General features: G+C 37.7%; 1 protein-coding gene across 1 annotated transcript in view; it reads left to right on the forward strand.

Annotated features, from left to right (window-relative positions):
• Window positions 1–16,337, forward strand: part of FAF1 (Fas associated factor 1) — a 155,146-nt gene that overhangs the window by 118,186 nt on the left and 20,623 nt on the right. The window contains exons 14-17 of the mRNA XM_026853882.1: window positions 2,702–2,838; window positions 5,389–5,477; window positions 15,628–15,708; window positions 16,096–16,173. Of these exons, the coding sequence (XP_026709683.1) occupies window positions 2,702–2,838; window positions 5,389–5,477; window positions 15,628–15,708; window positions 16,096–16,173 (385 nt within the window). The remainder of the gene's footprint in view (window positions 1–2,701; window positions 2,839–5,388; window positions 5,478–15,627; window positions 15,709–16,095; window positions 16,174–16,337) is intronic.

Consider the following 16,337-nt stretch of genomic DNA (forward strand, 5'->3'; position numbering starts at 1 on the left):
TCGCTGCTGCTATCTCTCTGTTCAGCGTTGCATCGTTTGACTACCTTCACGTTTTTGTTGGCTTTACTACATTTTAATTCAATGGACAAGTGGGGTCTCACTTGGTTCCAAAGGGCAGGATCTGTTCTGATGGATCATGTTAGTGAGGAGAGTTTCTCACGGGTATTCGCTCTGCTCTGAAGATCCACCTTGATAACCACTGGCTGGTCATTCATCCCCCACTAACATCCTCATCACAGCTGCCTGTGCTGTAATCTGGACATTGATTATTGAAAGTTGAAGATGGAGAGTTGTTTCTTATTCTTCCTCTAAGAAAGACAAAGGCTGTGTTGATGATAGTGGTGGCAAATCTGTGGCATTCGGGTCAGAATTGGCATGACCTGCTCTTAACTGGTACATGAGCAAGCTGGCTGCTGTCCCTGCGAGCTGAGCTGATGTAAGGAGTGGCTCCAAGTTAAAAAAAAAGCATCATGATGGGAGATATTGGTATCTTCTCTGCTGTCACTCAACCAGGAAAGTATGTATACCCTTACAACAGCCTGGCACAACGTTCCATCCTCTGAAGCCCTGATTATAGAGGACCCTGAGGTATCGTAATCTGTTAGGTTCTATATAGTCAGCCAGAAGTTCCACATATAAAAATTCATCTTCTGGAACAAAATATTTGGGAAATCTTTTAACGTACAGAAATACAGACTTCATTCAGAATTCTCTGCATACAAACCCCATACCTGTAAAAACATATTTTGACTCTGAGTTATGGGTTGACTAATTGAATTGATTTTAATTGAATTGATTAAAAAAAACCCAACCAAACAAAACCCAACACCTTTGACTAGTGCAACTAGTATTAAAATCTTTTTAGTTTTTTTTCTTCTAACATTATTCTCTACAGCACTTTTTCACTTCAGTTACATAGTTTGTTTTCCCATGAAACTTGAGCGCTTTTCTTTTGTGGCTTGTTGAAGACTGTTAAACAGTTTTAATATGCAAGTTTCAGAATTCAGTTCACTTGTCCACTGTCTTTATTACTTCCCGGAGTGAAACCTTGAACTCACATAAGTCATTTTGCCGTGGAAGATCACCACTGATTTCTCTGAGGCCAAGATTTCACTTATGTATTCCCACCTTGAAAAGCAAACATCAAAAAACATTATTTAGCTTAAGTGTCTGTAAAGTCTTCACGTATAAACTCTTTTATTTTATCTTTACCAGATGTTGCGTCTCTGTGTAGCTATTTCTGATATAGCAGTCTCTATTTGGTGGGTTTGACATTGTTTCTGTGTGTGATCGTTCTGAATTGCAAAAGACAGAATCAAGGAGGCAAGGAAAGGTATTTGCCAGTATCATTTATGGCTTTGGAATACTCACTGTGGCTATAGCTACACTAGAAATTGTCTCTGAAAAGGATTGGGTTGGGTGTTTTTTTCTACTTCAGGTGCCTCAAACAAGCCCCATGTTGTACTCATCAGGCTTATCAATTTTTAGCCACTTTTTTAGATACTACATATAGATTTTTTAAAAAAATACGATTTAAAATATTTTCAGTATCTTTGAGAAGAAATTACTTGAAGCGCTTGACATTTTAATGCAGTTTGTCTTTTCAAATAGATTTGGCTTCTAATGCATGTGACAACAGGACTTTGCTCTTCAGTTAGAGCATACATTTCAGAGTAGTTGTTACCTAAAATATTATCATAAGGCATAAGAAAACACACGATTTAAGTTGCCTTTCATGAACATAATTAAGAATTAATAAGCCTGTACCAGTGGCTAGTCCTCAGAATTTCCACTGTTTTGCCTTTTGTGACCTGTGTTATTAAAAGTCCATTATTTTTACAGACTTTATTAAATTGGATCTTATTAAAGCATTCTATATTTGCATTTGGTCTTTCATAATTCATTATTATTATGACATTTACTTTTTACCATCAGATCTGAAAACATATCATAAGCTACCCTTTTCTCTTGAAAGAAATGCTAATTTCAAACAGTCCTCTAATGGAAGAGAAAAGCTTTATCAGTTTTTTCATTTATTCAAGATCGTGTTAAGAATACTAATGCTAGACTTCTGTATGCTAATATCCAAGAGCTTTTTTGGTCAAAAGCTTAGAATTATTGTTTTTTAGACCACACTGCTAAGTATGTCACTGGCAGGGCACTAGTACAAAAGAAAACACAATTCCGAAGTACCACGTTTTAATTCTATGACTGATAAAAACAATTTCTTGATCTTTCATGATTAAATTATGCATTCTTGTGAAATAATACTGGTTTTATACTTTACCATGTTTGCTACATTACGACTTTACTTAGCTTCTCTTTAGAAGTTTTTAATGCTTGATTTAGTGTTATTATTTCGGGAGAGTTAGTTTTGAATTATAGCCTGCAGTACAGTGTAACAGGAAATGGAATTCTCCATCAGTTAAATCACTGTCTCAACTGGTTATTAATTGTTTTAATTTAGACAATCTGGGGTCTTTCATATTTGTAGATATTTTCATAATTTAATCGTAAAAAGGGATAGAGAGCTCTAGAATGGAAGGCAGAAGCCTAGATGTTAAACAGTAAATAACACTCAGTTGAACTGCTGAAGTTAGTTTTTAAAAAATAAATATGCTTATTTCAAAACCACCTTTACTGGTTGTTAACTTTTTTTTTTTTCTCTCACATAGGTTAACTTTTTTTTTCTCTCACATAGGTTTCTGACAATGTGCACTAGACACTTCGGCAGTGTTGTAGCCCAAACAATTCGAACTCAGAAGACAGACCAGTTTCCACTTTTCCTTATTATTATGGGAAAACGATCATCTAATGAAGTATTGAATGTAATACAAGGTACAGTTCTCGCTTTATGTTGGAAGTATTTCTTGTGTGAGCATTGAAACTGTTAGACAACTTTGCTAACCATTTCTTTTTTAAGATGTTCAGAATATGAACTTATTGCACAAATGACACTTTCAGTCGCCATGATATAAATAGCTACTATTCATAAATGTATTAACATGGTATTGCAATTGAAGTTGCCATGACTGTAGTAGAATCATACTTTAAGTTTTTCATTTTTTTAAAGTAGAGGCCAAATTTCCAAAATAAGGAGCTACACTTAGTTTTCCAAATTTATATCCGGACATATCTCCAACTTCCTAAAGATTTTGGCTGCACTTTTTGTGTAGTGCCAGAATGCATTTAGCTCTTTGTGTAGTTCCTTGTTAATATGTGGACTCCTGTTGCATGTAGTGGGTGAATATTTGAACCTGAGTTGCTTTTTCAGACCTGCCTGCAGTGCTGAGACCCTAAATCAGATCAGAATTTAAGTTACTAATATAATTTCACATAAATGAAGCTTTCTGGCTTACATGAGCAGTTCTTCCTGTCATAACCATTCCTCTAATATCACTGACAGCAAGATGGCTTAGATGTGGAGTGATGCCCTTTGACTGCTGTTCTCAGTAACTCTTCAAATTAAAATACATCAAAGAATAGCAGCCTCTCATTTCTTCTGCTTTCTCCACAAGTTTGCCTTTATGACATTGTGTCCTTGTTTATTTATTGCTTATATCTAGCAATCTTTATTCTAATCTCCCTGTTTTCCTGAGGAAGTTTAGCCTTGTGAAATACTGCCTTTTGCAGACAGCATTACTGTTCCTTTCTGCACATGGGATTAATAATTTTCTTGAGGAATCTGCAGTGCTCCTCCTTCCTATGAAAAAAATTGTTAATTTTGCATAGATTTTTTTTTTTTTTCTCCTTAGTGCAAGGTACAGCACAGCACTAATTCATGATACTTCTGTCACTTATAAAACTTATTTCATATAAATAATTTTATAAACAGATTTTCTTGGTTTTATGACTCTGCAGCATAGTCCAGCACCTGTTATCCCACTGAAGTTGGTGGTGTTTACTGGCTTAAATTACTTAAGTGTCTTAGCAACTTGGTGACTCAAAGTCATAATACAATGCAGCTTTAGATTATGAAGGAATATTAATTATTTCATTGCATTCATTAAGCTTTAATGATTTATCAGGTTTCCTGCAATCTTTTGAACAAAACTAAAGTTATAATCTATTGCAGCCTTACTTTAAATTTACCCTTTAACAAAAATCAAGCGTGCTGTCCTTATTATTTTCCCATGAATTGGGACACTGGTATCTTTTAACAATATGCCCTCAAATGAATGGTAGTTTCTGAAGTCATGCGTGTTGTAGCATGCGGGTTAATATTTTCTGCTAAGGTAGCAAATGCTAGAAATGGGAACAATGAGGGCCTTTCAGGGCTGGGTGAGAAGGCATGTTTACAGAAGAGATATAACAATATAGAAACTTAAGTCCCAGTGGCATTTATTGAAATGCAGACTAAGGTTTGCTTTCGATTTTTATTTTTTCCTGGGGTTGGAAACTGGGGACAGTTTTGTTTTCTTTAGTGGTACTGTGGTTTCTGGTTAGTTTGCTCCTTTTAAAATTTTGACCAGTATCATCTAGCTATAAATCTACCCCTTGTTGGTATCGTCCTGCTAGGGTCCAAAGGCTGTTTAGGCTGGCAGATGTTAAGAATTAATAGTTTTTGACTATTTCTTATGGTCTAAGATCTTTTAACTACGATAACAAGTGGCTCTAATGGGTAGTCGAGTCTTAAGAGAAACCAAAGGCTGAGTGCATCTTGATAGGAAATTAAACTAACCTTTCAGTCTTACTGAAAACTGGAGGCATGCTGGTAGAAAAATGTGAAGAGGTATGTGTTTTCCAATGCATGTTCTGTATGTCTTGATATACACAGGTGACTTACTTTTACCCTATTATTAGCTTTACAAGCTTTATCAGAAGTAAATACACTGAAGAGAGTATATTATAATATTTTAAATTTTACTCCTAGTTATACCTGAACAAAAGTGCATGCACACACATCTACTCGATTACTGTATTCTGTTTTTTTCTCTTTTTTTAAAACCAATCCACTTGAATGCTGCTGCCAATGTCCTGCCTTTTGTTACATGACTAAGCAATTGTTTCAGTCTCCCTGATTATACCTGGGAATTCTAAAACTGTGAAATCGATTTCAAGTCAGGGAGCCCCAGGTATATTACTTTCCTTTAGCATCAGTGATTAAAAGAAAAAATAGTTATTCCATGATAGCACAAAAGCAATTGTTCAGATTTGAACCATCGAAAATTTTAGCCTATGATCAACATTTGTTTGTAAAAATAATTTTGAATTTTCAGTAAAAAGACAAATGAAAAGCATTCTGCTGAGATACTTGCATTTTCTACTTGCTCTTTTTTTTTTTTTTTTTTGCTTAAGTCTGGCTACTTCTTATGAATTCTAAAATTACTTCTTTTTTGTTTAATAACTTTAATGATAGGAAGTTCAGCTGTCTTCCTTTGTTGCTAGGTAACACAACAGTGGATGAGCTAATGATGAGGCTGATGGCTGCAATGGAGATCTTCAGTGCCCAGCAGCAGGAAGACATAAAGGATGAGGTGAGCACTGAAAGTTACTGCAGATACCTACTGGCTTTCACAGATCACTGGGGATGAAAGTTACCCGGATCTTTCTTTAGCCAGTGAAGATGAGTGTGATGTGTTTTAGTGTCTCGTCCATCATCAGAAATTAAAAACATTAGGTCTCCTTTGGGTATTTATTTGGGGGTCTCAAAAAGCCGCCTTCTTATTTGTCTTGTCATTTTCAGTTTGTTTCCTTTTTCTAAATATTAGTCATGAGTAACATTTACATTTACAGTGGTATTATAGAGCTCAATATGCTCATACGAGGAAACAATAATCAGATTTTTTCCCAATGACCAACTCCAAGTCATAGGTAGAAAAAAAGAATAGATTGATGTATGCATTTAAAAGGGGATTGAAAAGCAATCCGGAATGACTCCAGTACTGAATCACCATTCAGAACAATGCAGAATGGGTAAGTGATGACAAGACTCTTCAAAAACAGTGTTTCAATTACACAGAAGTAGACACAGTGAGGTATACAGTTTAAAGATGTTTATCTGTTACTTTATAAATTGAGAGTGACATTTTGAAGTAATGAAGTACTTAAGAATTTATAATAATAGTTGTGTTGCCATTCAAGATTATTCTTATCCTGCTGTATAGACATTGATTGACAATAACTCACTAAACACATTCTTCACATTTAAATCTTCTGTCTCATTAGTATGAGATTTACCGATTATGGTTATAATAATATAAAGGCACGGTACCTGCACAGTATCTGTAGTTCATTTTTTTTTCTCCTTTATTTATGCTACCTATAATTCATTGGTAAAGAAATTGACTTTAATTTTGTTAATACAGAAGACAAATTTTAATATGGGGATTATAACAAAAATCCAAGTCACAATATAATTGAATTTTTTTATTGCATTTTAAGAGGAAAATGTCAGTTATGGTTTGGGGTTTTTTTAATGCTTTAATAAGGTAAAATTCACATCACAGATGAGTCCCAAGTAAACGTTCAGAACTGAAAACTATAAAAGCTGATAGAAAGGAAGAAAACAGAAGGAAAGAAAAGCTTATGAAGGATGAGAGATAAGAGCAGATACGGGCCAGGAGAAGGAACTTAGAAGTAGGGGAGTGATAGAATTGGAACAGAGGGAGGAACAGGAGACTGGAACATCATTGTTCAGAGAACAGAACATCAGTATTTAGGGGAGAAGAAGGTGGGGGCAGGTGAGACAGTGATAGACCTGTCTTAAGAGGATAAAACCAAATGGATTTGCAACTGAGAAACATCTGGGTGCAAGAGAAACAAATCTTTAAAAAAGAGAAGATGCAATAACCTTGAGGGCATGATCACAGAACCAGCAACTGGCTTCTGCATCCCGAGCTGCTGTCAGTCCTTCACTGGATGGCCAAGAACGCTGACAGCCCAGTAACATATGTCCCCACAGTGGTGATACAGATGTCCCCTGACTTCTTATGTAGGGGGAATGGAAAATTAATTTTTATACATTCCTCTAAAATCTACCTTTGTCCAAGTCTTCTGTGGTCTTTTCTCACATTCCTTTTGTTTTTCTGTCACTGAAAGCACCAGTGACATTTCTTCCCCAATGGGAGTTTTTTCTAACACACTTTGACATTCAGAAAACGAATGGAAAATTTCATAAACTTCAGGGGCGGATTTCTAGATGCTATGGGTTCTATCCACAAATAGAATATTTACTTATACCTTGGCTCCACTTGTTACAAGCACACTGAAAAGGTGATCTCAGACACTTTCGCCTTTGAAGCAGAAAGTTTAAAAACAAAAAATAACCTTGCTTTATGAAATTATTATTCCAGAGAGGGTGTATTTGACAAGCAGTCTGTGTTCAATAGAGGGCTTTAGCTTGATAAAAAAATATTGCCTTTTTGTCATTTGCTATAGAACATGTAGCTTTCTTGTAAGTCTTGTACTTGACAACTTTGAGTGTTCAAACATCAACACCTTTTTATTTAAGGTCTTACTGCAGTTGGTGCAATTTTTCCCCTAAATATTACAATAGCAAACAGGATACAGAGTCCGGTTTCTGTTACTGTTTTCTTAATAGCAACAATAAGTCATCATAAAACCACAAGAAGATAAGCAGAAAATTCTTTTGTGTTTCAAAAAGAGAAGTCATCTATATAGCTCTGCTGTAAACAGAAGTGTGAGTGAGAGAACTGGAAACACTTGTAAATAACAGCATGAAATCGTTAATGAGTCAGTTTATGCAGCTGAACTTCTCCACTTTGGGTTTTTAACTTGCATGCACATGAAAGCTTCCAACACAGCTCTCCGTACTTCTGTTCAGCACAGCATGTTTTGCAGTGCCCTCTGATGGTTATTTTGGTACAGGATGACTGTTACCACTGCCAGCTACGGCACAGGTGATCGCCGTGATGATGGCTGTCGCTGCCCAGGCATCACTTCAGTCGGTTCCCTGTCCCCAGTCATCGACTGATGGTGTAGGCAGGATGCTCAGAACAGCATCCCTGACATACCTCACCTGAGCGAAGCGAGTCACTTCATTACCTGGTGGTAATACCATGGTTAGCTAAATCCTGTGCTTTTGTATCCACCAAGTGTTAGTAAAACTTACTGGTGTAGCCTCATAAAATTTTAATAAAGCAAATTTGGGACACATTTCTATAATGTCAAGTGCTAAAATACTGTCATTTAACCAGCAATTGGATTCAATTTTAGATTTCTAGATTGTGTTTGAGCTTTTTATTGCTTAATTTCCAAAGAAATACCTTAAAAACACAGAGGTGTGTATGCGTACTCATAGTAATCCAGCTCACCTGTCCTGAGGTACGGTGGTGTGTAATTTAGGCACCCATTTTCTCTCCCAAACTTTCTTAAAAGGAGATCAGTCTGCTCTCCGTTCTTTTCCCAGCCCCTCCAAGGCTTCTGGTTCAGTCATGAACCATTGGGCCCGTTGCTGCCTGTCAGCTGTGGGGACCAGATGACATTTTGGAAACCTTCTGCCCCTCTGAACCACACTGTTGATGTGCTGTTGTAGATACACAGTATAGCTGTCATGCTGTCTGTTTTTATAAGTTTGCTACTTAAATTGCCATAGTAACAAGTCACAATAAAATATGACCATCAGCGTACTGATGTGCTCGTGTGGCACTTCGATAAGAAGCGGCCGATGGCGAATGAAATGGTGTGTTCTGTGGCACCACCAGCAGCGAGGCCAGTTGGCCAGGGTACAGTCCCACCCTTGTCGGGTCAGTCAGGTCTCAGGTCTGAAGTCCAGCCTCAGGCTGTGTATGCAAAATGAGGCTACGCTAACGATTTCATACATCTGATGGACATGTTTTCTTTTTCTAACCACGTTTGCTCCTCCTGCCTACGCTACAAATGTCGATACCTTAACTGCTGTTTAGGCAGTGGGCTTGGTGATTTTTGCAAAGAGGAAAAAAACCTCCACTAAGGAGTTTCTCCTGTAAGCAAAAGGGAGTGTCTCAGAGCAGGGACAACAAGCCTCTGCCACTGTTGATCAAGGTGTGAACTGAGATTTTTCAGGGACTGACTTTGAAAAGAGCGCATAGTATCAGTTCCTCTTAAGTGTCAGTGCCTGGTGCTGGACTTAAGAAAACAAATAATAATTGTAAAATATCATACACCCTGGAATGTCCATTTTTAAACACCCTGTTGGCTTGCTTGCTTTAATTGGATAGTTAAGTAATCATCTCAGCATGGCATGATGGGCCCAAATAGATCCGAGTTAGTTCCTTTGTGAGATTAATGTGAAGAGATACATGATTAAGTCCTGGCATTACAGCACAACACACCTGTTCTGGGCCGATCCTGAACATTTTTTCTCCATTGCCTGAGGAGGAGGCTTCTCAAAGGATTACAGTAACACTTTTTGACAAGCTTATACAGGGTGGAGTTTCCATGTAATGACAGGGCTCATTTGATGATGTCTCAGTAGTGCATTCTTTTTATTTTTGCTGTCAACATTTATTACTGTAGAAGCATTGACTGTTACACAGCTGGTCCAACTTGTCCACATTTAAGTAACAGTAGGTCTCTCATCGTGTTTATTTTTGTCGTTACGCAACACTAGCACTCCTGCTCTCGGATTTCAAGTGGAATTGTAATACCCACAGTTGCTTCAAAAACCTTATTATTTTCACAAATATCAATGAAAACCTGAAGTTTACTTTAAACTATGTCTGCTGGCGCAGTTTTATTTAGTGTAAATGAGAGATACTTAATTTTTAAATTGGAAAAACTGTTGTAAACAGACTCTGACTGAAGATAAACTGTAGAAAAATGTAGACCTGCACAGTCACCATCTTTGCTCACTGATCTTGGGTGACTCTTCTTCCTAGATACTGCTACAGTGTGAGGAAAATGTCGGTCCTTCCTGACTAACATCTGAATGGGAATTTAAAAAAATATGTGAAAGTAAACAAAAACTCCAAACCAGCAACATAAATTCACCTTCTTTTCCCTGCCACAGCTATTTGCAAAAGTATGCTTGTGTATCCATCCCAGCACTCTCTTGTGTTGGATGGGGATTTACTGGCCAAGTATTATTTTCATAACTTTGCAGTAAGAAGCTTGGTATCACCATGTCTTCCTCCTTTTCTGCCTCACTACTGTCAAGTGTAAAGAATTTCCTTCTTTTTTTATTTATATGATAACATAACAGGTTTAGCTTCCAAAGATATATCTCTCAGCCACAAAGGAAGCTAAAGAGGGTTGGTCCTAGTGCATTTTCTCTTAATCTATGGTCTGTTCATCTTTCCCTCCTTCTGATCAGTTCCTTCTCTCTGCTCCTTACCTGCAGTTCTGTTCTCCAGTTAGAGGATGGCCTGAGTGCTTCCATCAGCTGTGCAGGAGACCCCTGCAATTTCTGTCTAGGCGCTGAAGCTCACATTAAAATCAGTAGAAATTAGGCATCTGAATAGCTTTGATAATCTGTGTTCCATCTAACACTGTCATGGGTATCATGGTATATAGCATTTGCACAACAGGAGGTTATGAGAATAAATACATGAAATTCATTAAATTCCAAAGCGCAAAAACATTATGGTGATGACAGCCATCTAACGAAGACTGTGATTTAACCCCCTCAAAAATCCAATTAGCACATTTACTAATTATTACTAGTTATAACTAATTAAACTACAGTAATCAAAATTTATTTGATTAAATTTTCCAATTTTGTGTTTGTAATATGATAGCACCCCAAACGATCGGTTTCCCATTGTGCACTTCACTGCACTGACACACCAGCAGATACGAGTGCTGCCTTCGAGACTTCATGGCCTATTTTGAACTTTGACTAAATACAAGATAGCAGCAGGGGAAAGGAGGACGATGAAATGAAAGTATCTCTAGTTCAGGTGGTTTTTCAGCTATATGTGTTGATGGCTCCAGTCACTTGGTTTCTCTTAAACAGCAGCTTTCCCTGTTATACAGCCCAGGCAGGCAGATGTTGTAGCAGGACTGGCTGGCTCGTTTCCCACGAAGAGTCACTGCAGGACTGCTTCTTGAAGATTTTAGGTTTATTTTCTTTCTCGTCGCTTAAGGTAATTCCCAAAAATCAGTATCTGGAATTTGGCTTTCAGCCTTCAATATAGACAGGCAGGATCCTTCGGTGGTTCTGCGTTGTTCTGCCCTGTCCTGCCTCCCTGCTTGTGGTTCTGCCTCCGCAAAAACATTCATTTGCTTTGTCTTCATCGTTCTCATATGCCCAACACATTCTGTGTACACTTTTTTTCCTTCCATATATTCCCCATTGTGTATGTTTAAGTTATACAATGTGCAAGTCTGTCATCTTAGTGAGTCAAATTAATGCCTTTCTTGTACTGGTTTGTTTGGACAAAGGGCTGTTTCTCTTTAACACTCCCCTGAATAGCCTTAAGCACTTGTAGATTTTAATTTCAGGAGTGGTTCAGTGAAATGAACTGTCTTTCAGATAAGCATTCAGCATTTGTAAATACACTTTTTTTTTTTTCCTGTCTTGTAACAGCCATTTACTCACTGATGCTCTGAGAAATGTCTTCTGCTCATGGTTCTCTTCTCAAGTTCTGTCTCGTCTGGTTTTACTTCACAGTAAAACGCTGGAGAATTAAAGTATAATGCATCTCCCTGCGACAAGTCAGGAGCAAAGCTGATTCCTGGGGTTAAATCATTAAATCCTCCCTTCAGAGGAGGGACAACAACAATAAATAAAAAAATTCCCAGAGGTGCTAATGCTGACTTTTTCCAGCAAAATATCCCATCCAAAAAGCCAAATGTGTGGTGTAATTTTGTCCTTGTAGTATCTGCAGGAGAAGAGGGCATTGCTGTCCTGAACACATTCAAGAATCCCTTTTCCATCATCCTGCATCTGAAAATGCCTGCTATTAGGTGCTTCAGGGGTAACTTCAAGAAATGGTTTAGGGAGTAATTATCGGAGACAGTTATCCTAAATTTCTTCTCAACCTTATCTGCAAGTTTTTCTTAGTCTTTTATTACTCAAGGCAAGGTTTTATCTGATCCACTGTAACTGTCTCATGAATATAAGTGTACTGTTTTTGTAGGACTTTGTAATACACATAATAAAAGAAAATTCGTAGCTGAAGAATACATTCTGTGGATAAATACAATTTTTATTTTTTTTAATTATCAAACTTTCCATTGAATGTCCCCCCTGTTGTTGCATTGTCAAAATGGGAAAGCAGAGATCTGTGACTTTCCCTTTAAGGAGCAAAGGAGAGTTGTCTCCTCGTCTCATGCCCAGAACCCCTGGGATGTGGATGGTTTATATTCACACCAGCCTTCAGTCGCTGCTGTGGAATTCAGAAATGCTGTGTAACCCTATTGCTGATGAAGACTTTCTGAGTGACCCAGCATAAGCCATTGTCTGTTCACACCTTTGTTTCTTGAAAAAGAAAGATGGCAATTTTGCCTTTATTGTAGAAGTCTTGTGGAAAAACATTTACTGATGCCAGTCAATGTTGCAACTTATGTAGGGTTTAACAGGAAAGTTGTCAGCTACCTCAAATTTTGTTGATGACATAACATGACATTTTAAAAAATTAATTACTAGTGGTATGACTAGTCTCTTTTTCTTCATGTGTTCTTAGTGCAATGAAAGATTCTCTGCAAAATATTTTCTTCTACTTTTCCTGTCACCATTATGAATTTTCTTGAGTTGCTGTCTGGTGAACTTGAATCATCCTCATACTTTGTATGGTTTCTCTAAGGAAGAGATGACTAAAATAGCAAACTGCATTACGAAAAGCAGAACTGCTTCATCTTATGTTTTAAATTTGACCAAGGTGTAACTGAACCAGAAAATATTACAATTTTGCCGTAATGTCTGTAGAGGAGGTGGTGACTGTCGAGTGTGAGCAATATTAACAAGACACAGAAGTAGGTACAAAGAGACATTTCATAGGATTACATCTGTTCCTTACCTAAAGAAATCTGGATTCCAGATTTGTTTTTAAGGTCTGTTTCAGTATTGTTTCAATGCAGTATAGAGCTCGGTGGAACGGTCATTTACTTTTAGATGTGGCTCACATATTTCTATGAGGACCAGGCAGTCATGCGTAGTAATTCTTCACATTCCTGACATCTTTTTCATAATCCACTTTCAGGATGATGATAACTGCGATGAATAGGAAGGAAAGAATTTATTTTCTTTTAAATGCCTGGAATTCATGTTTAGATTCTAGTTGTAGAATCTATAGTGTCAGTATTTTTGCAGTTATCATCCAGATTATATAATTTAAACCTATTTCAAAAATTCTTCAGTGAAGCTCTCTGTAGGTAAATGAACCTGTGCTCATGACAAGTAATGTCTAATAACTTCCTAGAGTTTTCTAGACAGCTTGTAAAATGTAAAATAAAGCCAGTACTCAAATTTTTATAACTCTTGATTAGTATATTTTTGGAATAAGTTTTAATAATTTTAATAAATTTTTAAAATTTTGCTTTTTGAGAGTTTGGTTTTGGGTTTGGGTTTTTTTGGTTTGTTGTGATTGGTGTTTTTTGTAAACTAAAGTAACTACATGATAATTGGTAGCAGTCTTTGATGAAGGAAAGAGCCTGTAGTTGCAATAGTTGCACCTGATCTTTCAGGCATCACTGACTTGTGTGACCTTTGAAATTCAGTTAGTATGTGAAGTTAGATGTGATATAGGAAACTGCAAAACATGAAAGTTAAATAGCTTCTCTCTGAAATAATCCTTGTTATCTTTTTAAATGCTTGTCCTCCCACAGATTACTTGAAGTCATCTTCCTTTAGTAAACTGATTTGAGAAGGTAGTTTTGATTCTCACCATTCTAAGATAAATTTATGGTATGCTTATGGAAATTCTCAGTATAGATAGTACAGAACTTTTTCCTTTACCATTGCATTCCATCTGTGTATTCAAGAAGCTTTCCTCATTTCTGGATAACATAAAGATCAGAGCTGTTCAATTATTTCCAACACCCCTCTTTTCAGAAATGGAATATTAATGTAGGGTAGTTTCTGCTATCAGGTTTGGGTTAATTTTCGAAGGCATTCCATGAGCACAGCACATAAAGCTGGTCCAGAGAAGCCAGGAAGGGGAACTGGTTATTCGGTGGTTATTGTCCTTCTTATATTTTGCAAGAACTACTTCTCCTTGAGTCTTGGCCCTGCTGAACAAAGTGATGGTTTCTATATCTTCTGTGAATGAAATTTAGGACACACTGATTGTAGAATAATCTTGGGTCCTGTTTCTATAAGGAAGAAGATTTCCCTCTAAAAAGATCTTGTTACTTTTCAACTGGAGGTTGTATGCCTTTTTCTGCAATTTGTCCTTTCCTCTTGTGGTTGCATGCTACTTTAGAGTTTTTTAACCACTACTAAGTTAGTTTTGTTTGAGGAATATCTTGGTGTGTTGTGTGACATGATAATAACAGTTAACGTATGCTCCTCCCATTTAGAATTTTTTACAAAACAGTGAAGTTCTAGGGAGAAAATTATCACTTCTCAAAATTACTCCTTTATGTGGAATAAACCTTGCAGATGAATGGGAAAATTAATGTAATTCTTCAAGAAGCAGTAGGTAATAGACTTTCCTTTCTGTGAAATACAGGGGACAGATTACCCCAGTGCAAGTGCTGTGTTACTGGTGACTACGGGTAACTGTGCTGAGCATTCTCACAGCTAAATCTTATTGATTTTTGTAGGGACCAGTGCAGCCTCTGCAGGGCTCTGGGAGGATTATAAGATGTAAGAGGAGTAAGCACAGGGGAGCAGATGCTGTCTCTGGCTCCAGGGGCAGAATATGAAGCTATTGATTGTATACTTTGTTTTATCAGACATCACCCCAGTGCAGTTATTCCAGCTTTCAAGGATATCCACTTCTTGATCCCCCACCGTGTGGATGATGCCTCGCTTAGTCGTTCACATATTTGTAGTAAACCTTTATTTCTTTGTGCTGTGTTCATTAATAAGATAAATTGTTAGGTTTGCTGGCTTGAAGTTGGCATGCTAACCTCGTGTTTCTTGTCTGCCTATATCTGTCCATTTGAGATGCTTCAGAGCAGGACTTGCTATTTTCTCGTCTTTGTGTAATATTCAGCACTGTGAACTGAGGCCTCTGGATGATGTTTAATAGTCATGACCCTGGATGGATTGTGCCGAGGGCAGTTTTACCAGGGAAGGACCTGGGAGCAGGCCTTCTCTTGCAGGACAAGCCATTACCTGCTGTCAGAGCAGAGAGCAAATGAAAATCCAGGTCTGTGCTCCCCTATTTCAAGACCATCCCAATTGTTAGCTGCAGGATTGAAATCCTCCCCAGCACCAGCCCACACATGCCCCTCCAGAGACCCCCTCCCCACACAGCGGGCACAGGAGGAGGCTGCACCATTCCGGGGGGCTGCCCTGACAGAGATGGTGGGGCAAGAGCCTTGGTGCCAGATCCAGCCCTCGGGCCAGGGCTTGGACACGCCAATCCATTACGCGGCAATTGAAACGTGGCTTTAGGTAAGTTGTCATTTTTAGAGCCAAGGTCGCCCTTGAGGCATTTCTGAACTCGTTTCTGCAAATATTTTGAAGTCACTGAGATTAAAGAGTGATGGTGAACATAAAGATACACATTGTATTGGTCCACTGTTTGTTGATATTTTTTGTTTCGTTTTCCTGTTTTGTTTTTTTTTCTTTAGGATGAACGTGAAGCCAGAGAAAATGTGAAAAGAGAGCAGGATGAAGCATACCGCATATCACTGGAGGCTGACAGAGCGAAGGTGCGTGCAGGGTGAAGCAATCACATGAATGTCAGGACAGGGATTTCTCCACAGTTGCTGAAATCTCTCTGGTGCAGAGGACTGCCCGCCGTCAGTTCTACTCTTAAGCCGAGACGGTTGCCATAGAGCCATTATTGCCCTCAGGTTATAAGATGGCACTAAGACTTGGATAACATCTTTTTGCTAAAGCAGTCCTGGCCCCATTTAATAATAGAAGTTGGGAAAGGAAAGATAGGAAAAGATCACTTAATAAATATCCTATTCCTTATATTAATGTCTACTGAAAAGGCGACAAGTTTCTTTGCTTTAGTATAGCTAATACACGTCATTAAACACAGCTGTGGAAAGTGAGGTGATATATGTGTGATTGTTGTTTGTGTTTACTAGAGGGAAGCGCAAGAGAGAGAAATGGCAGAGCAGTTTCGCTTGGAACAAATTCGGAAAGAACAGGAGGAAGAGCGTGAGGTGGGATGTTTTACCTTTTCTGACAACTTTTTGAATTCATGAAGCTTATGGATGCTGCAACTTATGTTCGACACACATTGCAACTTTAATTCAAAGTATACTTTTTATGTGAACTCAAACTTTAAAAAAAAAATTATTTCTCACCAGATATATAAAAAACATAG

Source organism: Athene cunicularia, assembly GCF_003259725.1.
Source record: "Athene cunicularia isolate RWA chromosome 8 unlocalized genomic scaffold, athCun1 chr8_part1, whole genome shotgun sequence".
In the NCBI taxonomy this organism is placed as follows: domain Eukaryota; kingdom Metazoa; phylum Chordata; class Aves; order Strigiformes; family Strigidae; genus Athene; species Athene cunicularia.